The sequence below is a fragment of the Callithrix jacchus genome, chromosome 6, assembly GCF_049354715.1.
Source record: "Callithrix jacchus isolate 240 chromosome 6, calJac240_pri, whole genome shotgun sequence".
Classification (NCBI taxonomy): Eukaryota; Metazoa; Chordata; class Mammalia; order Primates; family Cebidae; genus Callithrix; species Callithrix jacchus.
In genome coordinates, this window is record NC_133507.1 from 120842973 (window position 1) to 120866833 (window position 23861).

Genomic DNA, 23861 nt, shown 5'->3' on the forward strand with positions numbered 1-23861 from the left:
ACTTATCTGTTTCCAAAGACACCTAGAAAACTCAGAATGTTTTATATGCTTTTCCTTTCTTATTTACTATTATTTATAGGGCATGAATGGATGGATTCTCTTCAGTAGAGAAAATTATTTTCTCTAATTAAAATGCACCAAATTGATGTTCTAAGAGATTGCTTTAGATGGGCACATTTATGTTCAGCAAAGATTATCTGCTCTTCAATGACACTGCAATATAATTACTAGGTACAGAACAAAGAATAGCAGAGATCCACACACAATGGCTCACTGTCTTCAATTACAACACTATTACGATCTCATTTATTCATTCTTTAAGTAAATGTTTTCTAACATACAAAAACCAAAAAAAGGACAGACCTGACAAACTGGTGGCAAAAAACGTCAGAATCAGATTAAACATTTGTTTTGGACTAATTACAAAACTAATAATCCAAGTCACTATCATCAAGTCCAGTTGATCTCAGCTGATTATGTATGAAAACACCCTGTGAGGTCCATTAAGTTCCTACACCATATCCCAAACATTCTCAATCAGTCTACAAAGTTGGGACCAAGGTATCTGTACAGTTTTTTAAAGTTCCTCATAAAATTCTTCTTAGCAAATGTAATAGATACTATTGGTTACTCGTGGTTTTCCTATCAGAATCATGATTTTTAAAACTTATCCATTCTGTCCCCATATACCCCTTATGAGGCCTCCACTTCTATTCTCAGCTCCAGTAGACCTTACTGCCCTAAGTGTTATTCCAGACCCTTTGCCAGTGACTCCGGGATAGACAGGTCTAAGTTATTTTAGAGCAATGAGACCTTAGGATATGGAAAGTGAATTCTGGGGAAGCTTTCTCATATTAGGACGAGGCCCCTAGAATCCAGCCTGACTCTTCCACTGCATGTAAATGAAGATGCAGAAGGCTCCAACTGCTACTGGCAGTCATCCCATGACCACGAGGGTAGCCAGCCTTAGGATGATGCCAGTGTTGTGGGTGAAAAGGGGGTGGGGTACGGAGGCGGGCTCCCAAGGTTCTTGATGACATTACAGAATCACTGGATCAGAAATACTGTAGCCCATTCTATCTATAAATTTCATGTGTTGTGATTCAATATATTTTCTTATTGTTTAAGTCATTTTCAGTTGGACTTTTAAATGGTCAGCATCTGAACATTAAAGAGTGGTCCCAGCACAGCATTCTTTAATTATAACAATCTGCATCAAGGAGAATCCACACAAACACCCTTTCCTATTTATGTAATCTATAAATCTGATTTCTTTCCTATTTTAATAAAATATTTAAAGATTAATTTATATCATTATACCTTAAAAGTATTTTACCTAAATGTTATTAAAATGTTTATGTGCATTGCATTCACTTAATTATTTACTCAAAGTTCTTGCTGTAGGCTTTGTCTTGAATGTGTACGACCATTCGTCGTGCATAGAAGTCCCTATATTCCTCTGGTAACTCGGCCAGTGTTTTCAAGGCTCTGTCCAAAATTTGTGCAGCTCTTGATGCTGCTGTAGGATCTTTGTTGCCATAGGTATCTGTTTTATCATAGCATTCAGATGGAAGGTGCTTCCAAAAGATGTTCACTCCCACTCCAAACTCTTCAGAAATTACATTATGGAACCATAAAGCTGGAGAAAGTTTAAAAAACAAGTTAAAAATAAAACCTACAGTTTAAAAAAAAACCCAAAATGTCAGTGAAATATCACGAATTGCATATAGCCAATGTAAGAAATAATTCTTGTAACCAGATCCCTTCGTTAGCACACTCCAGGCTTTTAACAGAATCATTTTAACTTTTATGAATTGCCAACAAATTTAAAGTGTCAATAGCACAACCCTTACTTTTAAAACCTTTAGAAATAGCAATTTTTCCTTTAAACTTGAAAGACATAATAAAGATATATTTGTTTTGCAGTTCTCTAATCTAGGGCTGTGTTTTGTGTTACTTGTTTATACTTCCTGAGTCATGCAACCATATCAAAGTGTTTATTTTTTGGTACACAGAACATTTCAATTACTTGAGGAGTATCTTTGACCTTTTCTGATTCACTACAATACTTTTGTCCCCGAAGACTTCCTGTTCAAACTGCAATTTGGTTTTCTGACTTGCTTAATTTCGTATTCATTATGGCCTCCTTAGTTTTATATTTCAAATGTAATTATAATCATCTTATATTTCTTTCAGCTCCTTTATAAATAGTATATAAAACTACAGCAAATATTTTGGTAGTAGAAATTATAAGTAAATTTTTATCATATTATATACCTACACTAATCACATTAAAAAACCCTTTTAATCCTGTGAAAGGGAGATTTAAATTTTAGAAACTTATTCTAAGAGTGTTTAAGGAAAAACAAAAGCTTAACATATTTTGATTTGGAAAACTAATTTTCAAACATGGCTTTAATCTTAACTACACTTTCTTTCACAATCTTTTCTCCTTTATTCAATATAATAGGAAGAAAATGCTAAGCATTCTGTTGAATTTAAACCCAAAGATAGGAATTTTGCTTTTGTTTAAAAATATATGCAAATATTCAATATTTCTGTTTTTTTTTCTTTTTTCATAAAACAATTGCATATAGAATAAAGGAAAACCACATAGATCTTAATCATGTTCCCAAAAATGTAAATTTAAAAGATGGCATTGGATTTGAAGACTAATACATTGGTTGCTTTCAATGAAAATAAGAATAAAAAGTCAATCAAATTTTTATAGATAATCAATTATATGAAAGACATATATCAGGCTCTTTGGGGGAAGACAAAGATGAACAAAACATGGTTCTTTGTCTTCAAGGAATTTATCATCTAGTCCCAAATGAAATCATCAAATATCTATCTTTATTAATATTTGCTTATTTTTATCAATGAAAAGAAGTATTAATGATTCTTAATATATTAATTTAGATACGGAATTACAACTATGAATAGAACTTAATACATTCCTTTAATTTTAATTATGATTTTAATAATCTTCAAGAGTTCATTTTTTTTTTTTTTGAGATGGAGTTTCACTCTTGTTACCCAGGCTGGAGTGCAATGGCGTGATCTCGGCTCACCACAACCTCCGCCTCCTGAGTTCAAGCAATTCTCCTACCTCAGCCTCCCGAGTAGCTGGGACTACAGGTGTGCGCCACCATGCCCAGCTAATTTTTGTCTTTTTAGTAGAGACAGGGTTTCACCTTGTTGACCAGGATGGTCTCGATCTCTTGACCTCGTGATCCACCCACCTTGGTCTCCTAAAGTGCTGGGATTATAGGCTTGAGCCACCGCACCCGGCCAAGAGTTCATTTTTAAGTATTAATTATAATGTTAATTACCTTGCTGTGGTGACTAACATTAAAACTTTATGGACTTTCAAACTAATGCCTATTAATTGAACAAAGAAATTAAGTGACACAAATCCAGACTGTATAGAAAAATCATATACACAAATGATACCATAGGTGTTCAGATTATAAAATTTTAATACTTAATGAAACCTTTCATCTGTTTTGGCCATGACACAATTCTAAAATACATGAATATTTTAAAAATAACTTACAAAACCAATCAATATAATCTTTTCCCAGATATAAAGTATCTTACTTGATGCCATTTAATAAAAAAGAGGACAATATTATTTTTAAAACATAATTTAAAAAACCAACCAGTATAATCTTTTCTGAGATATTAAGTATCTTACTGGGAAAATTAAAAAAACGCAACAACAAAAAACACATTTAAAAAAGTGTCTTATCTGATGTCATTTAGTAAAATAGTTTATAGAGTATAATATTATTTTTACAGGTTGCCCTTGAAAGCAAGACTGTTAATTTAATTTATTTAGAGACAGTGTTGCTCTGTTGCTCAGGCTGGAGTACAGTGGTTTCATGATGCCATGGCTTCAACTTCTTCAACCTCAATCTGCTGGGCCCAAGAGATTCTTCTTCCCAAGTAGCTGGGACTCACAGATGCATACCACCATACCTGACTAAACTTATTTATTTATTTTTATAGAGACAGGGTGTCACTATGTTGCTCATGCTGGTCTTGCACTTTTGGCCTCAAGCAATCCTCCCACCTCAGCCTCCCAAAGTGCTAGGACTGTTAACTTTATAAGTTTGCCTAGGCCTGCTTTAAACACACACACACACACACACACACACACACACACACACACACACACACACGAGTTTTGTATAAAAGTCATCTTGTATAGGACAGGATACATATAACAAATATATGTTTGTACTAAAAAAAAAAATCACATGAAGGATGAGTGACAGAGTATATATTTTATAAATAGCACATTACTGAGGTCTAGAAATCTTACCAGGAATGAATAATACATCACCAGCTTCAAGGGAACATTCATATCTTCTAGCCTTGGAAAAAAGTGGATATTTAGCCAAGTCTGGGTTATCTATATTCAGTACTTCTGATTTAGTACCTAAAAAATTCCAAAAAGGGATAATGTAGATTCAACAAAGTTAGCATTTAAATAAAAGTAATCACAAATATACATTTGAAAATTTATTCTTTTCTATACAATTACTTACTATACCCGCACTGTGACAATTACTATGCTACTGACATCTAAGACAGTTTTCAGTGACTCACTCTTTAATTCTGATGACTGATACCCATGTAATATAATTAAGATAATCTCAAAATTTGAACCTGTTATTACATATATACACAAATACAATGGAGAATACAATTAGGAAGACATCCTAAAGTGTTCTTTTCCTGTAAGAATCAAGTGATTTCTCAAAGAGTAACTGAATAGACTTTAGAAATATAAACTTTAAAAAAAACCCTACCTTTTAAATATAAATACTGGGCATCTCGAGGACTGAAGAGTACAACACGCTTTTTTCCTGTCACTTGTATTAAGAAATTATCCATTACCTGAAGACCAATAAAAGCTTATGGGTAATTATTATCTAAAATTCAAATAAATAGAACCAATGGCATTCTAAATTTTAACTGCAAACCTGATCCTTTAATGAGACTTGACTTACTTCACTTAGGACTCTCACAGTCATTACAGTCACCTAACAGTAAAAACGTCTGTACTCCATATACAACTGGGCCTTAAAGATATTTCTGCAGTACTGCCCTAAAATGGGAAGGCTTGGCAAATTAGGAAATGGGAAGTCAGAAAACTATTTGCCCTTGTCACTAACTGACAGTTAGCATAGTTAAGCCTATTTAAGGCTCCCCTTGGTTAATACTTACTATCTGTTAAGGAATGCTATAAGCCCAGTATTAGACAACAGAGTAAAAGCACTTAGAAAAATCAGATGCCAGGAAAATACAAGGTACTGCTGCAACTACTGCTAAACTCTTAATGTATGTTCAACCATAATTTCATTATAGGAACCTTGATTTTCAAATTATTTTTATAGGAATATAATTTCACAGATTTTTTTTCTTTTCTGCAAACAGTATGGTGATTTATGACAGATTTTCTGAATATATATTTATTATTGGAGCAATCTTAACTTTTCCTGTGAATGCAATAGTACACTTTCTTGGTAAAGATTGTGAAAAATGTAAAAGGCAGAGCCACATAATTCTGAGAATTATCTAAGGATTTAAGATAAATTCTAAGCAAGATGCATTCATGACTTTTTACTTCTACCCAAGCTTTCTTCCTTTAGTACTAACCTTTTACTTATGTATACTATAACTATACAATCAAACTAGCATTCCTCTGACTTAATTTTATAAGAAATACTTTATATATTACATTCTATTATAATTCTTTTTTTTTCTCTTTTTGAGACAGAGTTTTGCTCTTGTTGCCCAGGCTGGAGTGCAATGGCATGATCTCAGCTCACTGCAACCTCTGCCTCCTGGGTTCAAGCGATTCTCCTGCCTCAGCCTCCCAAGTAGCTGGGATTACAGGAGCCTGCAATGAGACCTGGCTAATTTTGTATTTTTAGTAGAGATGAGGTTTCCTCTAGGTTAGTCAGGCTGGTCTCGAATTCCCGACCTCAGGTGATCCGCCCGCCTCAGCCTCCCAAAGTGCTGGGATTACAGGCATGAGCCTCTGTGCCCCACCATTCCATTATAATTCAAAGTAAAAGGGATACTACTTAAAATTTAAAACGTAATCGTAGAGGCGTGGCTCACACCTGTAATTCTAGTACTTTGGGAGGTTGAGGTGGATAGATCACTTGAAGCCAGGAGTTCAAGACCAGCCTGGCCAACATGGCAAAACCCCATCGATACTATAATTACATCAACAAATTAGCCGGGTGTGCTGGTGCATGTCTGTGATCCTAGCTACTCAGGTGGTTGAGAAACAAGAATCGCTTGAACCTGGGAGGGATCGGTTGCAGTGAGCTACGATTGTGCCACTGTACTCCAGCCTGGGTGATAGCGCAGACTCTGTCTCAAAAACAACAACAGTAATAATGATAATAATCATAGAATGTAGTTACAATGTATTACCACATGATTTTCTCACTATGTCATTAATATAAAACTATAAAATATGCTAAGAGTTTATGTCTATTTCATTTAATTACAAATTTACTGACTATGGTAAAATCCTCCCAAGAAGTTCTCAACTGAATTATAAAACACATGTGTAAAACATTATAAGGCTGGGCGTGGTGGCTCACGCCTATAATCCCAGCACTTTGGGAGGCCAAGGCAGGTGGATCACGAGGTCAAGAGATCGAGACCATCCTGGTCAACAAGGTGAAACCCTGTCTCTACTAAAAATACAAAAATTAGCTGGACATTGTGGTGCATGCCTGTAGTCCCAGCTACTTGGGAGGCTGAGGCAGGAGAATTGCTTGAACCCAGAAGGCAGAGGTTGCGGTGAGCCAAGATCGTGCCATTGCACTCCAGTCTGGGTAACAACAGCAAAACTCCGTCTCAAAAAAAAAAAAAACAGAAAAACATTACAGTGTGATTTAGAACTTAAAAAATTTTTTTTCTCTTTGGAAACTTGTCAGGTACTGCTCTACCTTCCTCAAGTTTCTCTACTTCCCAACACCAAACTACATACCAGAATAGTATTTTTAATGTTTTTAAAATGCTTATAGATGTGTACACAAACTTAAGCAAAAAAAATAACATCATCGATAAATAATCAAGATCAATACTGCACACATTTTGCTGCCCTACAAATATAGCAGATATTTGACATTCTCAAGGCATATATATACTAAGATCTTCAGATATCCTCAGATCTTATCATTGCTAATGACTCAACAAGCTTCTGCCATTTTCCTGAATAATGTAACTCTGGAGAGAGCTATGGATCTCTGGGTGGCCAGAGTCATGTGTATCATTTACACCTTCTCATACTACAAGCTTATCACTTTTTTCAATAAAATCTCCCCCCTTATCTGATGGCCATTTTTCACATGCAAAAAAAATCGCTTCATAAAACTTGGTATATATATGATGATGAATCAAGAATTAGGACCACAGAGCAATACAAATGTGAGGAATCAACTAGGCTTTGCCATTAGCAAAATAATTCACTCCTGTATAACTGCTATGCAGAGTACTTATTTTCAAAAGTCATGTTTCAGCAAATTACACAGATCTTTAGGGTAGCCTATAGGAAGTTAAAACTGTGACTGTTAAATCTATAATGCTAAAGATCTATTGTAGCTTTAGATATCTCATTTATGTAGCATACATCATAATGAGTCCAAAGTTGTAATCCTGGTGAACTAATTCGAAAAACACTGGAAAAGAACTGTTCCTCTTTGAAGAATTCTGGAAACTTAATATCTCCTTCCAACAAAGGAAACTGCTTTCTGATATCTGCAACATCCTGTATTTACAGAAACATATAAAGAAAAAATTAAATTAGACCCTATGATATTAAGGAAGAATGGGGCAAAACTTTGTTCACTGCTTTAAAATACTATGATGTGACCATGTGCCACTATATGACCTTTCTCCCTTCCTCCCTTCCTTCCTTCCTTTTTTTTTTTTTTTTTTTTTTTTTGAGACAGAGTCTTGCTCTGTCACCCAGGGTGGAGTACAGTGGCACCATCTTGGCTCACTGCAACCTCTGCCTCCCGAGTTCAAGTGATTCTCAATTCTCTTGCTTTAGCCTCCTAAGTAGCTGGGATTACATACCTGTGCCACCACATCTGGCTAATTTTTAGAAGAGATAGGGTTTCACCATGTTGGACAGGCTGGTCTCCAACTCCTGACCTCAGGCGATCCACCAACCTCAGCCTCCCAAAGTGCTGGGATTATAGGCGTGAGCCACCTCGCCTACCCAATATATGATCTTTCAAATGAAGACATACCAGGCTGTGTAACAAGATTGCAGATTTAATAGTATCACTACCATTAAGCTCAATATACTTCATTAATAGAAAGGTTCTTCCTACTTTAAGCAAGAATTACACAATTGTTGTCCACTCTAATATTCGGGAGTCAACACCCTCAACTAACATTACTAGTCATCACCTACATAAAATCTGTGAATTCTACTGAGGGGAGGGCTTAAAAGAGAGAGTAAACAACTAAATGGTCATATTAATGGGAAAAAAATCCCATTTGATCATTTTAGGGACTACTCCTTAGCATGGCAGCCATACTGATTTGATTCTGAGTACATGTCAAAACTTATACAGTAAACTATTCAGGATTCTAATAATTATTTTTGGATTAATATTTTATTAGCTGAGTCACCACCTATATAAAATATACAGAAGAGATTTCTTATTGTATAGAGATTAGATGACTATAAACACTAAGATTCTAAAGGCCTACCTGAATAAAAAGTAATCAATTTTTAATCATCTTACCTCTTATTTAGAGGCAGAAATCACTGAGAAAAGAATGAAAAAGGATAAACAGGGTATATGTCAGGCAGTAAGTATAAAAGGTACAGTGTTGCCAGTTAACATATAGACATCCATTTAGATTTTAAGCAATTGTTTACCTTCAGATTTCTTACCTTTCTAGGATCTTCTCCAAGTGATCGTAAGTAGTATTTCTCATCCTTAAACATCCCATAGAAAAATAACATCAGCAATATTTTACTTTTTTAAATGTAAAAATGCTAAGATATGTATAGCTATCATGTATTCATAATAATTAAAAGTAAAAAAAGAATTATGTACTCAGAACTATGGAAAAAAATAAAACACCTTAATTTCAAAAATATTACGAAGTAAAGAAGTTAGGAAACAAATCTTAAAATCTGACCCAGTTAAGTAGTTTTCTAAAAAGTTCAATTATCACTGGTCATGGTGGGTCACACGTATAATCCTAGCACTCTGGGAGGCTAGGGCAGGAAGACTGCTTATGTCCGAGAGCTCAGAACCAGCCTGGGCAACAGAGTGAGACACCAACTACAAAAAAATTAGCTGGGTATGGTGGTGCGTGCCTGTAGTCCCACCTACTCGGGAGGCTGAGGCTGCAGTGAGCTATGATAGTGCCACTGCACTCCAGCTTGGGTGACAAGACAGAGCAAGACCTTGTTTCAAGAAAGAAAAAAAAAAAAGTTAATTCTCTTACCCTTTCTACTAATGCTCTCTGGTGGCCATATGAAGAAATGTCTTTAATATGTTGCTCATAATAATGACTGGATCCTTAAGACATTAAGTAAAATAAATTCTAAAGACAATATATACATACCATCTCTAAAGCTACAATGAGTTAGTCTTTATATTTCAAATTATTTAGACTTATTTTAAGTGTTTTAATACTTAGCAAATATAAATGTACAGTAACAAAACACCTTATGCTTTTAATAATATATATCTTTAAAATCTAGAACACTATATTTTATCAATGTAAGCCTATCCCTGCCTATAAATTCTCAAGCCAAATGCTTAAGATTCAGCTCATGTATGAATCAGAAATATATAATTTCATGTAGTAAACTTAAATTGATCATTTAAAAAATTAATATTTAAATTTTTTAAATTGTTTTCAGACAGGGTCTCATTCTGTTACCCAGGCTGGAGTGCAGTAATGCGATCATGCCCACTACAGCCTCAACCTCCTGGGCTCAGGCAATCCCCCTGCCTCAGCCCTCCAAGTAGCTGGGACTTTCAGCTAACTTTTTTTTTTTTTTTTACTCTTTGTAGAGAAGGAGACTAGCTATATTGTCCAGGTTGGTCTCAAACTCCTGGGCTCAAGTGATCCTCCTGCCTTGGCCTCCCAGAGTGCTGGGATTATATGCATGAGCCACCATGCTAGGCCGAAAATTATTATTTTTACTTCACCAAGTACCTAAATAGAGAGTTGTTTGAACTATAAAATATTAACTGTTAGAAAAGTGAGACCAAGTCAAGCACGTAGGCAATCCAAACTCCGAATTCTGCCTCTTTCACCCAGTACTGAGCATTATAACACAAACTTCAAAAGATCATATTTATCTTAAAACATAAACTGATGATTGAAGTTTTAATTGAACTCTCAGATTCACTGTTTTTCTATTTTTACCTACCACCACATCAGATTTTCAAAATATGTTCTTCAAAATTCTGAGGGTTTTCTACTAGTTCTAAGATTTAAAAAGTAAAATTCATGCAGCAGACACAGAGGTACACTTCTCAGAAATCCCTTCAAGAAAGAACTCACTGCTTAACTGCAAGAAGTGTGATTTGCTTAGAGCTACCAGCTGTTAGCTTCTTTAGGTCCACCTCAGGATTGGAACCCAGGTCATGTTCTTCTTGGGGTAGTCCCAACCAGTGACTTAAGATGGTAAACGACCTGGACACTGCCACCCAATGCAGGACTTTTCTCACAGGCAGTCTGCTCAGGAGTTCCAGGATGAATTGGCAGAGACTGTCAGATCTGTATCTACATCTGATGGCTTCCTCGCCTTTCCTTTCACAGGTATTTCTATTTAACAAGCCTTTTGCATTCCTAATTCCATCCAGCATCTGCTTCCTAGAGGACCAAACTGACAGTTCATGTTGATCTTGTTTACATACTTTCCATAATTTTTAGACTTTAATCTTTTACCATGTGTCTATTTCTTTTACTTCACATTTCATGGCTATTTAAATCTGTACCACTCATTACCTTTAGATACAAAAGTACCCAAGGGCAACTCAATATACATGTTCAAAGCATGGCTATAAAGTGAGAAAACAGTTCTCAGGTGCAACTAATGGGATCAATTTTAAAAGATATTTTGGTTATACTACAGAATCACAGACCTACAGAGTTTGTGGGGATTGTGGTGGTAATCTAGTGTAACTATTACCTGACAAGAGAACTGTAAAAATGCAATGGCACAAATGCAGACAACAGCTTTATTCAAAGCTTAAAAAGCAATTTGTTTTTAAAATGTGCTTTTGAGTAACACAGTGATTTTTTTTTTTGAGATGGAGTTTTGCTCTTGCTGCCCAGGCTAGAATACAATGGCGCGATCTCAGCTCACCACAACCTCTGCCTCCCAGGTTCAGGTGATTCTCTTGCCCCAGCCTCCCGAGTAGCTAGAATTACAGGCATGCGCCACCATGCCTGGCTAATCTTGTGTTTTTAGTAGAGATGGGGTTTTTCCATGTTGGTCAAGCTGGTCTCAAAACTCCTGACCTCAGGTGATCTGCCTGACTCGGCCTCTCAAAGTGCTGGGATTACAAGCATGAGCCACCACACCTGGCCAACACAGTGAATTTTTAAAAACATATTTATATACAAGGCCTTAATGTCTTACTCAAGGTATTTAAATTAAATTATTTAAAGCTAGACTATAATTAAGTAGAATTCTTCTGCATTTAATCCTGAACAAATATTACAGCAAATACACACATAGAAATCACATTGATAACAAGAATATGGAAAAAGGCTAATAGTCAATAGACATGAAAATGAAGTTCTCCATTAGCATTTGATGTTGGCATATCAGACCAAAGCATTTTAAAAGGAAGTAACATTAATAGCTAACATTTAATGAGTAATTTCTATACATCAGGCATACTGCTAAGTATTTTACTGACTTTATTTAGTTAATCCTCACAAACACTTTATAAAATAGGTAGTATTATTACCCCCATTTCAAAGATGAGTATACTGTAGTACAGAAAAATCGTTTGGCCAAAGTTTGAGAGCTAAAAAATAGCAGAGCTACAGTCTATGGTGCATCCAACTACATCTTAAGAATGTCTATCAGAGAAGGCTATAGCTCTTGTATATCTAGTATCCTTTCATAAGAAAACCCATTTAGTATACAGATATTAATGACTTCTTTTTAAAATGTTAAAAGCAATTACCTCTGAAATAAAGAATTCTTTATGCTTCTTTTCAGCTGCTCTCTGGACTAACTGGTCAAAAGGTAAAGTTCTGAAATACACATAGAAGAATCCTTAGGCTTAATAATAATAACAGGTCAACTAGTAAGAATGTGATCACTACACATAAAGGCTTGTTGGAGTTGGATATAATCTCCTGTTTTTTTTGTTTTGTTTTGTTTTGTTTTGAGACAGAGTTTCACTCTTGTTATCCAGGCTGGAGGGCAATGGTGCGATCTCCGCTCACTGCAACCTCCACCTCCCGGGTTCAGGCAATTCTCCTGCCTCAGCCTCCTGAGTAACTGGGATTACAGGCACACACCACCATGCCCAGCTAATTTTTTGTATTTTTAGTAGAGATGGGGTTTCACCTTGTTGACCAGGATGGTCTCAATCTCTTGACCTCGTGATCCACCCGCCTCGGCCTCCCAAAGTGCTGGGATTACAGGCTTGAGCCACCATGCCTGGCCCTAAACTCCTGTTTTACACTATCTGTAATTTTTATGTAACCTATTATGTGAAATTCTAACTTTTCAAAACTCATTGAGCAATATGCTTACTTGACCTAAATTGTCTAAAATTTTGGAATTAAAGATTTAAAACTCTATGGTTCTAATGGATCCTTCTATAGGTCAATATTCTACTATTCCAAGTTATGACAGAAAAATGTCCGTATGGTATCTGATTACCATTGCAAATACACAGACTTTCAGGTTCTGATTGCTACCTGTTTTTAAGTGTCATGGCAAAACAAATCTTATGAAGAGTGCGGCAAACTACTCGTGCTACTTTGGAAGAGACAATACACAAATGGTCCCATGAAGATAGCCACCCCCCATTCTTCCTGCCTTTTGGCACTATCACAGAACACAGAAGCCAGTAACACTGCTCTCATCCTTGCTTCTGAGGAATAGCTCAAGGAGAATTCCAGTGAAGTGACCAATTTTTATTCCTCAAAATTTCTGCCCAAATGCCTGTCTCATTCCAACCTGATGAACAGGGCTGAATCCTGTAGAAGCAAAGTTTATTTTCTTTATGTCACACTCTTGAGCTAGAAGGATATTTTTACTCCAGATTGCTTCTATCTCTTCACTTTCTAGAATCAAAAGTACTGCCCTATAAATGAAGATGATACTGTGTAGGTAACAAGACAATGAAGTCCTCTAGGTCAAAAGCCTCTCCTCTGCTCCCTGCACTGCACTCCTGCCTCCAAACTTCTGATTGAAAGCTGAAATCTTTTCAGTCTTACTACTAAATATCTTCCCACTTGAACTCTACTGAGAAAGTGGAAAGGAAAGGTTAGCTAAACACTTTCTCCTTCTCTATGAGAAGATGACCTGGGGCCAGCTTACTTTTTCCTTGCACTGTTTTCTCAGAAATATACTAAGTAAAAACAAACATGGTGTGAACCCATGAATTATGTTGAATTAAAAAAAAATTAAAGATAAATGTTGAATGTCAGTTGTGACATCAGGTAACACTGTTTATTATAAAAATAACATTTGGTTGATGAATTATGTCTCACTATGTGGCTTATGAATGAATGGACCATAAATACTTGTTCAGAAGTAGAGGATATGGCTTTCCTGTGTATAGTGCAACTCTCCTGAGTACGGCCCTTGGAAGAATGCAGAAGCTAAGTTCATGGGGTGTTTCAAGCTTCTGGTTTCTGTGGCCTTACTTAAGCTCAGGTGTTTCTATACTACCTCCATTGTCTCATTCCCTTACAACTAAGCTGGAACTTATGAGTCAAAAAATAGTCCCTGGATTTGTATAAAGGCTCCACTGATATTATCCTGCTAGAATGCCATTTTCTGCCTTATATCCTCCTGCAAAAAGCTAAGGGAATCTGATGCCAGGTTATGGATTGGTGGGTGCTGTGAATGTCAATCTGAACTTCAGGCCACTTCTGGTAATTATGTAGAGTGAGCATTGCAGGAGAGGAAAGAGGGGTCTGCCACTACTCAGACCAATGCAGAGTACGATTTCTTGGACTATAAATAGTGTCTGACTAACTAATATCAACAAATTTACTTGACATTCTCCTCCTCAATGTTTCCCGTCTGTGACCTCACCATATACCCTTCATTTCTTCGTGCTTTCTTTCTTCAAAGCATCTTTGAAGGGTCTGGGCCAGTAGGGAAGCTTATCTGGACCATAGCTACTACTGTAATTGTTGCATTTACCCAGGCTTAGCTTTCTTACTAGGGCAAACACAGAAGTACTCTTTAGACCTTTAGAAAAACAGAGCAGAAGAGTGAACCTGAAAAAGCAGACAGAGTAGCTCAGCCCAGATAAGCAGAACTGGGGTGGCACCAGCAACCTTCTCTCTTATGTAGTGGTACCTGTCATAGCTTCTGCTAAGCCCAGATGGGGGAGAAATTAGATATATAAATTGGGAAGTTGTTTGACTTTTAAAAATCTATCCATGTTTCAAAAAGAAGGGCACTGGTTATTAAAGTGCCATTTGTCTGGACTGGCAGCACCAGTAAGGAGGGTAATGTCAAAGGTTTAATCACAGACTCTGTGGAGTCAGGGAAATTTGAGTAAACACCTTGGATTCTATCATTTCAAGCTATATGATCCTGAGAAGTTACTTAATATTTTTAAACCTCTCTTTCCTCATTTGTGAAATTATTATTAAAAATATCTACCTCACAGATTGTTCCAAAGTTTAAATGAGTAATATAACCTAGATTGCTTGGCACAGTAACTGATAATAAGTGCTCAGTAAAGGACAGATGGTGGGGTTAACAGCAATGATAATGTACCCTTTTGCAGCATGCAAGTAGTCATCAACATTTTAAAAAAGAAGAAAGCCCTTCCCTGTCTTGTTCCCCATTTGGAAAAGGCTGCTTTATAAAATCAAGATCAGAACTGACGAGAGTACAACAAGAGCAAGATGATGACAGGAATTACAGGATGTGACAGATAGATGTGGCAAACCTTACATGATCTTTTTAAAAGCAATCTACGATCAGAAGAATGCCAACAATATCCTTTCACCACACAAGGTTCTTTTGTTCAGACTCTCCTAACGCTGAACAATGAGCGCTACCAAGAAGAAGTAAAAATTCATATTTGCTACTGTATCAATCTTCCAATGTTTGATAAAGCATAATAGCAATCTCAATTTGAAGTGATAATCATAATAAATATGTGTGTGCAGGGTTTCTTACTTTCTAGTCTCTCTCTGGCCTGGATGCATTCCTTCTTTCCTACTGCCTGGTAAATGCTAAAAATGACTAAACCTATTTTTTTTCTTGCACTAAAAAAAATAATCTTGCAACTTTTTAGTAGCTCTAGTGAAAGGCTTGGAGGAAGCTGCGATAGGAACTGTTACATAATGTATGTGCTTCAAAAACAAGTTTTGAAAAGTTTAAAAGACATGACAAAACATCAAGGCAATTCAAGATGAAGTTTCAATACTCGTTTGTTATGGCATTGGACTCCCTGGAAAATAAACATCATTAACTGCTGGCTGAAAAACACTCATCATTCCAGCATTTTTAATCTGATAAAAAATGAAAAGTTCTTACACTTGGAAAAGCTTAGGGCAATTAAATTCAATTCATGGCCTATTAATAACTAAAACTATTATGGTGAATATTCAAAGGATTAAAAACTGAGCAATGCTTTGGCAGCTGCTATGTGAACTTGGAAAACTAATGAGAAAGTAATGGTTGTAGACATTAGAAGCTCTGTTTAACTCATCTCTAAACTGAAGTTTTGTGAACTACATGGCTTTCCAATAGACTGAATTTGCTGGGAACATCACATGCTCAGAGTTTGAAAGCTGTTTGTTTTTAATTTAACAATTTAAATGAAACTCATGGGAATAAATAGCAAATGAAATCTGCAAGATGACAGCATTTAAAACTTTCATCTTAAGACAGTCAGCAGCTTTTGCCTATTTCTTATTTACTCTTAAGAAATTCCACAGCATAAAATGACAATCATGAAAGAAATTAAAGGTATTTAAGACTATTTTATCAAAAGGGAAAATTAAGTATGATGTTTAAAAGTTATCTAAGTTGATGAAAGATTATATCAAACATAGCTTGTCGTGGTTTTCTGGAGACGGCAGGAAAAGAAAACAAGAGCCTTCTGGAATTTCCTGTTCTAGACAACAGTTACTAATGTGGTAGGATCAATTAATTAATCAAGCATTGAATGAACACAGCACATCCAACTTCACATGTACTCTAACCCTAGTTATAGAAATGTGCTCTTCCTTCCATCTCTCCAGAAGGTATTGGGTATATACCCTATTTTAAAAAATTGTTGGCCAGGCATGGTGGCTCATGCCTGTAATCCCAGCACTTTGGGAGGCCGAGACAGGTTGATCACTCGAGGCCAAGAGTTTGAGACCAGACTGGCCAACATGGTGAAACTTTGTCTCCACTAAAAATACAAAAGTGAGCTGGGCATAGTGGCATGTGCCTGTAATCCTAGCTACTCAAGAGACTGAAACAGGAGTATCACTTGAACATAGGAGACGGAGGTTGCAGTGAGGCGAAATCACCCACCTGCACTCCAGCCTGGGTGGCCGAGTAACACTCTGTCTCAAAAAAAAAAGTCATTGTATAATTATGTAAACTCAGAATTCTTGTCTTTTAAAAACCACTCTTTAAAAATCAGTAAGCTATTCCATGATTATATCAAACCAGCCAAAAGATGAAATGCCATATGGTCTTTGTATAATAATGTGAAAATATTTTAAAAGTTTTTAAAAAGTTATTTGTATCCCCAGAGTAAACCTCAGAAGAAAATACCTATATACAAAGTTCTTACTAATGAAGTCCATCTGTGCAACTGCAGCAACATGAATCTTTACTTCTTTATTCCCTCCAACTTGGCTTAGGTAGTCCACCGTCCATTTGCTTGTACATGGCCCCAAATCAATCCCTTCCAACACAAGAGGTTTTCTCTGTAAGTGAGGAAAGAAATACAACAACAAAATTCATGAAGACCAACAACATATCAAGAGCTGTACTTGGCCACAGGGAGACAAATACAAGATCGACACTTGCTACGAAGATGCTCGAACTCAAAGCTTTTGACAGTTCATGCTGTCACTAAAACAAGAAAAGGAGCCTTGTGAAATATCTAGAACAAAATTTTAAGATTAGAAAAACAAAATAAAACTGCAAGACCATCAATAGATAATGACTAAAATTTGTACTTTATAGTCAAATATTTTTGTAACTTTTAATTTTGATGTCATTTCAAACTTACAAAAAAGTTTTAAGAAATTCTACAAAGAATTTCCACAAATGCTTTACACCAATTCACCAATTGTTAATTTAACATTTTGCACATTTGCTTTATAATTTGTTCTTACTGTCAAGAGGAGATATTAATTGAAATTAAATTAAACATAATTTAATTTTTGAGCCCATTTGTTTAATTTCTGACACCATGCTCCTTTATCTCTAAAAACTTAAGTATATTTTCTGAGAACAAAGACATTCTCTTATATAACCACAGAATAATTACCAAAATTATATTTAACATTGACGTAGGCTGGGTGCAGTGGCTCATGCCTGTAATCCCAACAATTTAGGAGGCTGAGGCAGGCAGATTACTTGAGGTCAGGAGTTTGAGACCAGCCTGGGCAACATGGTGAAACCCCATCTTTACCAAAAATACCAAAGAAAAAAAGATTAGCTGGGCACGGTGGTGCATGTCTGTAATCCCAGCTACTTCGGAGGCTAAAGTGGAAGAATTGTTCGAACCCAAGAGGCGGAGGTTGCAGTGAGCTGAGATTGAGCCATTGCACTCCAGCTTGGGTGAGAGTGAAACTCCAACAGACACACAAAAACAAAACATTGACATAATGCTACTATCTAATCTACAATCCATATTCAAATTTTTCTAATTGTTCCAATAATTGCCTTTAGTGTTATTTTTTTTCCTAGCCCAGAATTCAGTCTAAGATGCCACATTGCATTTAGTTGCAATATCTCTTTTAATCTGAAATGTTTAATTGTCAGCCTCTTTATCTTCTATGACCCTGATATTTTGGAAGAGTACAGGTCAGCTATTTTGTAGAAAACTCTTCAAATGGGGTTTATCTGAAGTTTCTTCATAATTAGACTCAAGTTACACATTTTGGAAAAGGAATGTGCCACAAAAGAAATGGTGCTGCCTTCTCAGCATGCCACATCAGGGGGCACACGATGTTTTGCTATGATGAGTACAAAAAACAGTGATTTTTCTAAACTCCATCATTTCTTCTACATTTATTAGCTGGCATCCTAATATCAAAATAAGCTCTAACTTTTCCATTGAACTATTTTATTCACTGGGTAATAATCTAGTGGTATAATTTTGATGCCCAAATTATCCCAGATTTGGCCAGTAAGCCCCTTCAAAATGCTTCTTGTGATTTTTTAACCTGGGCCCTTCCTTACTTTATGGCAAAATAACACAATCTGACGTCTTTTATACTTTTTCTGCCCAGCCCTGTGATCGGTCATTTCTTAAAGTAGCTCTGGTTTCTTCACAGTGGACAGAACTAGGATACATGTGAGGATCTATGTATACCCCACAATTCATATACCTATTCTATTCAGCTCTCTCTCCATATATATCCATATATATAATACATGCACACACACATACACCTAATAGATGTATGAACCATAAACATTTCAAGTTCATTATAGTCTACTGAATTTGTAATTCCCATTTTCAACAGTGAGAAACCTAGTTCCCATCCTCCTCAATGTTTGATCACTTGCAAAATCCCAGAATTCACAGGAAGTAAAGAATTCACAGAATTTGCTTTTGCCACTGTTAGGTCACACCACTGTAAAAAACGTGTCTACAGCAGGTCCTCAAATTAAGTTATAACACAGATGAGAAAAAAAGATCAATTCCTAGCCAGGGCCAGTGTCTGAGTGGTTCTTCCATTCTCCTCACATGTCTGTGGGTCTTCCCGGGCACTCTGGTTTCCTCCCACATCCCAAAGATGTGCAGGTTCACTGGCATGTCTAAATAGTCCTAGTATGAATGAGTACGTGTGTGTGTGCATGTGTGTGTGAGTGCGCCCTGAGATGGGATGGTATCCTGTCCAGAGTTGGTTCCTACCTTGTGCCTGAGCTGCCAGGATAGACTCCGGCCACCTGTGATGCTGAACTGGAATGAGCAAGTTGGAAAATGAAGGAAGGAGTGGATACAAAGTATGTAAAACAAAAATTTGTAAAGCATATAATGATCATACAGGTGCACAATAAACAAGGCAGTATGAAAGCACTCAGTGAACCTGCTACACTTGTTTTTGAACTGTTCAGTGGTAGGAGGCGCTCCTTACAATTTTCCATTTGTAAACATTTATTCCTTGATTTAACCCACCACTTTTAGACAACAATTCACCAAAAATTGAGTAATTATTTGTTTTTATTCATCTTTCTTAAATGTATATGTAGCTCATATTTATTTCAATGTTTAAGATTAGAAATATTTTGGGTCTTTATTTACAAGTCTGGTGATGTTTTTATGGCCATAAATATGCCACTGTAACTTAACTCTTCTTTATATTAACTGGCCTGTGGTTAAAAACTGGTTTCATTATAGGCCATTTCCCTTAAAGTTGCAGCTTCCAAGAACTTACAGAGAACATTAAATGAGGACTTACTGTACTAACTAGAATTCAGTTTGCTTTTAGTTCTTTTTGTCTTAGATTGGGGACATATAATTAAAGTACTGGGTTTTAAAAAAGTGACATGGGTAACTTCTCTCTCTCCCATTTAAATAGGTTCATGTGTTACATTTGATATTCTATATTACAGGTTTTTAAAAAATAATTTTTTATCCTTGTTGATTTTATTATGACTTTAGCATGTAAAACATTAGTCTGATTCCCCAAATCAAAACTATACAAAAGTCACCCCATCCATATTCTTCCATCTCATACTCACACATCCCTATGCATAACCGATTCTCTGTAATTTTTGGCTTATCATTCCAGTATTTCTTTTCTGCAAAGTGATCAAAACATGTATTTCCTTCTCTCTTCCTTTTTTTACAAATAACTTACTATATATTTTGTAATTTGCTTTTTAAAAAATTCATAAATATATCCTAGAAATAACCTTTATTCTTGTTTACATCTTAGTATGCCTCAGTGTAAATGGGCCATAATTTATTCAGTTATTCTCATCTGCATAGGCATTTAGGTTATTTCTAATAATTTGCAAATACAGTAACACTATGTAAATATTTTCACATTTTTGAAGGTGTATCTTCAGAATAAATTCCTAAATGAGGAATTACTGGGTCATAAGTAAACGCGCATAGATATGCCAAAAGAGTTGTACCATTTGGTATAAAATTTGACAGTGCCAGTTTCTTCACAGCCTCACCAAAAGAGTATTACCAGAACTTTTTAAATTTTTGCCAATATGATAGGGAAGAAGTTGTATCTCATTGTAGCTTTATTTCTCCTATGAGTAAACTTAAACATCCTAGTTTAAAGGCCATTTTAATGTTGCTTTTTCTCCCCTCAATCATTTGTTCATTTTTCTACTAGATTTTCAGCATTTTAACACCCACCTCACTCCTTTTTTTATTTTGAAACAGAGTCTTGCTCTGTTGCCCAGGCTGGAGTGAGGGGCCCAATCTTGGCTCACTGCAACCTCGGCCTCCCAGGTTCAAGCGATTCTTCTGCCTCAGCCTCCTGAGTAGCTGGGACTACAGGCGCCTGCCACCACGCCTGGCTAATTTTTGTATTTTTAGTAGAGACGGGGTTTCACATGTTGGTCAAGCTGGTCTCAAACTCCTGACCTCGTGATCCGCCCACCTGGGCCTCCCAAAGTGCTGGGATTACAGGCTTGAGCAACCATGCCTGCACCTTACCTGTTTTAAAAGTTCTTTCCATACAAGGACTTTTACTGACCTTTATATGAGATATATGTTGCAACTATTTTCTCCTAGTTTGTATTTGTCTTTCAAATTTGCTTACCGTGTTTCTGGCATACAAATGTTTCATGTAGTCAAATTTTAATCCATTATTACACCTGAATTTTGAGTCATAGGTAGAAATGCCTTCCATTGACCTAGATTATAGAGGAATTTACCCATATTTTCTTCTAGCACTTGTGTAGTTTCATTTCTTTACATTTTTCTGATCCACTTGGGAGTTTATTCTTATGTACAGTGTGAGATATAAATAGAATTTTATCATTTTCTAAATGACTATCCAATTTCTCCAGCACCATTAGGGTAGTGAAACTCCTCTGTAATACCACAATGGTGCATTCATTTTATTATAAATTTGCCCAAACCTATGGCATGTAAAATATCAATAGTATGACCTAAATGTACACTGTGAATTTTGGGTGAAAATGATATGTCAATGTAGGTTCAACAATTGTAACAAATACACCACTCTAATGAGGGGATGTTGATCATGGAGGAGGCTATCCATGTCAGGGCAGGAAGGATATGAGAAATCTCTGTATCTTTGGTCAATTGTGCTATGAACCTAAAAAGACTCTAAAAAATAGTCTATTTTTCAAAAAGTCATTTTTTGCCCTAGGGCTTTTTGAAATGTTATGTTTATTACACACTAAATTTCCATATGAATAGAAATTTCTGAACTTTCTATTTTATTCCCCTGGTCTATTCATGTACCTGTACAATATACAGATGGAGTTATGGGAAAATGTTTACCAAAAAAACTCATAGGCCTATGTCCCCCTCATGCTTTTTAATGTTTCCAGATAGAAAGGTAGCTCATTTTTTTCCAATTTTGTTATTAATTTCTAGTTTTACTGCACTATGGCAAGAGAAGGTTGTTTGTAATTTTCAACTTTTTTAAATGTAATAATGCTTTCTTTGTGATATATGTCTTGTCTGAAGAGATTAAATTACAAAATACCTTTTGCTCTGCATCTTATAAAGCACTTCCACATACATTAATCTTCACAACACTGCCTTTTAGGCTACTTACGACTAGCACATTCTGAGATGGGAGGGATGGGGTGTCTAGAGACAGGGAGAACAAGAACAACCCATCTAGTACAAGTCTCCAAATAAAGGCTTGAATCCTACCCCGTAGGTTTCTCTCAAAAGAAAAACTTCATTCCTCCCACGCCCCACTACCTTCGCCTTTTTTTTTTCTTTCTTTCTTTCTTTTTTTTTTTTTTTTTTTGAGCGAGGGTCTCTCCCTCTCCTGCATGCTGGAGTGCAGTGACAGGATCATGGATCACTGCAGCCTCGACCTCCTGGGCTCAAGCAGATCCTCCGACCTCAACCCCCAGAGTAGCTGGGGAAACAGAGCGTGCTACCACATCTGGCTAATTTTTGTCTTTTTGGTAGAGACGGGGTTTCGCCATATTGGCCAGGCTGGTCTCGAACTCCAAGGGATGCACCCGCCTCGGCCTCCTAAAATGTTAGGCTTACAGGCGTGAGCCACTGCACCTAATCCCTGACTTTGGTAACACTCAGAACTGTAGTGTTCTTTTTGTTGTTGTTTGTTTGTTTGTTTTGAGATGGAGTTCATTCTTGTTGCCCAGGCTGGAGTGCAGTGGCACAATCTCGGGCTCACAGCAACCTCTGCCACTCAGGCTCAAGAGATTCTCCTGCCTCAGCCTCCTGAGTAGCTAGGATTACAGGCATGCGCCACCACGCCCGGCTAATTCTGTATTTTTAGTATAGACGAGGTTTCTCCATGTTTGTCAGGCCGGTCTCAAACTCCTTACCTCAGGTGATCCGCCTGCCTCAACCTCCCAAAGTGCTGGGATTACAGGAGTGATACACCGCGTCTGGCTCCAGAACTGTAGTTCTGTGACCACCCTTATAAATGCAAATATCAGGTAAGAAAATTGCTAGGTTTTGTTTTTGTTTTCTTACCATAAACAGACTTACTGTAATATTGTGGATTTTTTCTTTCAATATCTTCCGTTTTTCTTGAGTCTGGACTCCCTTGTAAAGCACTGCAAGTAAAAGCACTTCTTGTTTCCCTAATATTTCTTTATTAGTTTTCTTTTAAAGACCTGAAGTTCTAACAACAGGTATAAAAGACTCCAATGTTGGAACTAGAACCTAAGTTAGTTAGAACTCAAGGCCAGTAGGAGTTTCCCTGGGGAATCCCATTGCTTTCCCTGTTGGATCAATGGAGTGAAAAGCTGTGCCTCCAAATCCATTAATTCGGAGTAGCCTGACAGATGCTGAGTAGAGAGCTTGGGCAAAATACGTCTCGCACTCAGCTCTCCGCCATCATCTTGCTCCCTACAAACATTGGACTTTCTCCGGAAATTTCAATAGAGGAGCCAGTCGGCGTCTCCGGTGCACCTGTCCTTTGCTTGGCCTAAGGGCCAACCAGTCATCTGCTGCAGTGATGCGCCTCTTTCCCACACCCTGGGTCTCTAGAAACCAGTTCCGAGCAGTACTAATGGGAAAGCTGCATCTCTCGCTGGCTTCCCATGGTTCCGCCCCGCACGAGGGCCTCACCTGTGGGTAGTAGTGCTGCATGAACTGCTCCCGAGAAACGCCCTCCAGCCGGGGTACTAGGAGGTGCTGCCCGGCCATGGTTGCTCACGCCTGCCCTCTTTCAGTCCTCGGAACTTCGGTTCTAAAGGGCTCCTCAGCGCCATCCGCCCGGAAACACGACCC

At 36.8% G+C, this 23861-nt stretch overlaps 1 protein-coding gene across 5 annotated transcripts; it reads right to left on the bottom strand.

Moving 5' to 3' along the window:
• Nucleotides 1–278: 278 nt before the first annotated feature.
• TYW5 (tRNA-yW synthesizing protein 5) lies at nt 279–23808 on the bottom strand. Of its 5 annotated transcripts, XM_035305242.3 has the most exons (9): nt 23700–23808; nt 23115–23182; nt 17015–17169; nt 12222–12291; nt 8948–8992; nt 7667–7804; nt 4821–4908; nt 4331–4447; nt 279–1639 (listed from the first exon to the last, which is right to left on the bottom strand). In XM_035305242.3, the coding sequence occupies exons 3-9, from the start codon at nt 17044–17046 to the stop codon at nt 1383–1385; spliced, it is 747 nt and encodes a 248-aa protein (XP_035161133.1). In that variant the 5' UTR covers nt 17047–17169; nt 23115–23182; nt 23700–23808; the 3' UTR covers nt 279–1382. The 5 variants fall into 5 exon arrangements, with proteins under 5 accessions (XP_035161133.1, XP_003733255.2, XP_035161129.1 ...); XM_003733207.6 differs by lacking the exon at nt 23115–23182; XM_035305238.3 differs by lacking the exons at nt 8948–8992; nt 23115–23182.
• Between the last annotated feature and the right edge of the window lie 53 nt (nt 23809–23861).

What these genes read in the sequence shown, in the direction of transcription:
- TYW5 (XM_003733207.6), bottom strand. Translation starts at nt 23,777, where the DNA reads ATGGCCGGGCAGCACCTCCTAGTACCCCGGCTGGAGGGCGTTTCTCGG. An exon ending in TGCAGCACTACTACCCACAG is followed by an intron (nt 17,170 to 23,699) that starts GTGAGGCCCTCG and finishes CCTCACTTACAG; the next exon opens with AGAAAACCTCTTGTGTTGGA. An exon ending in TTGGAGAAGATCCTAGAAAG is followed by an intron (nt 7,805 to 8,947) that starts GTAAGAAATCTG and finishes CTGTAAATACAG; the next exon opens with GATGTTGCAGATATCAGAAA.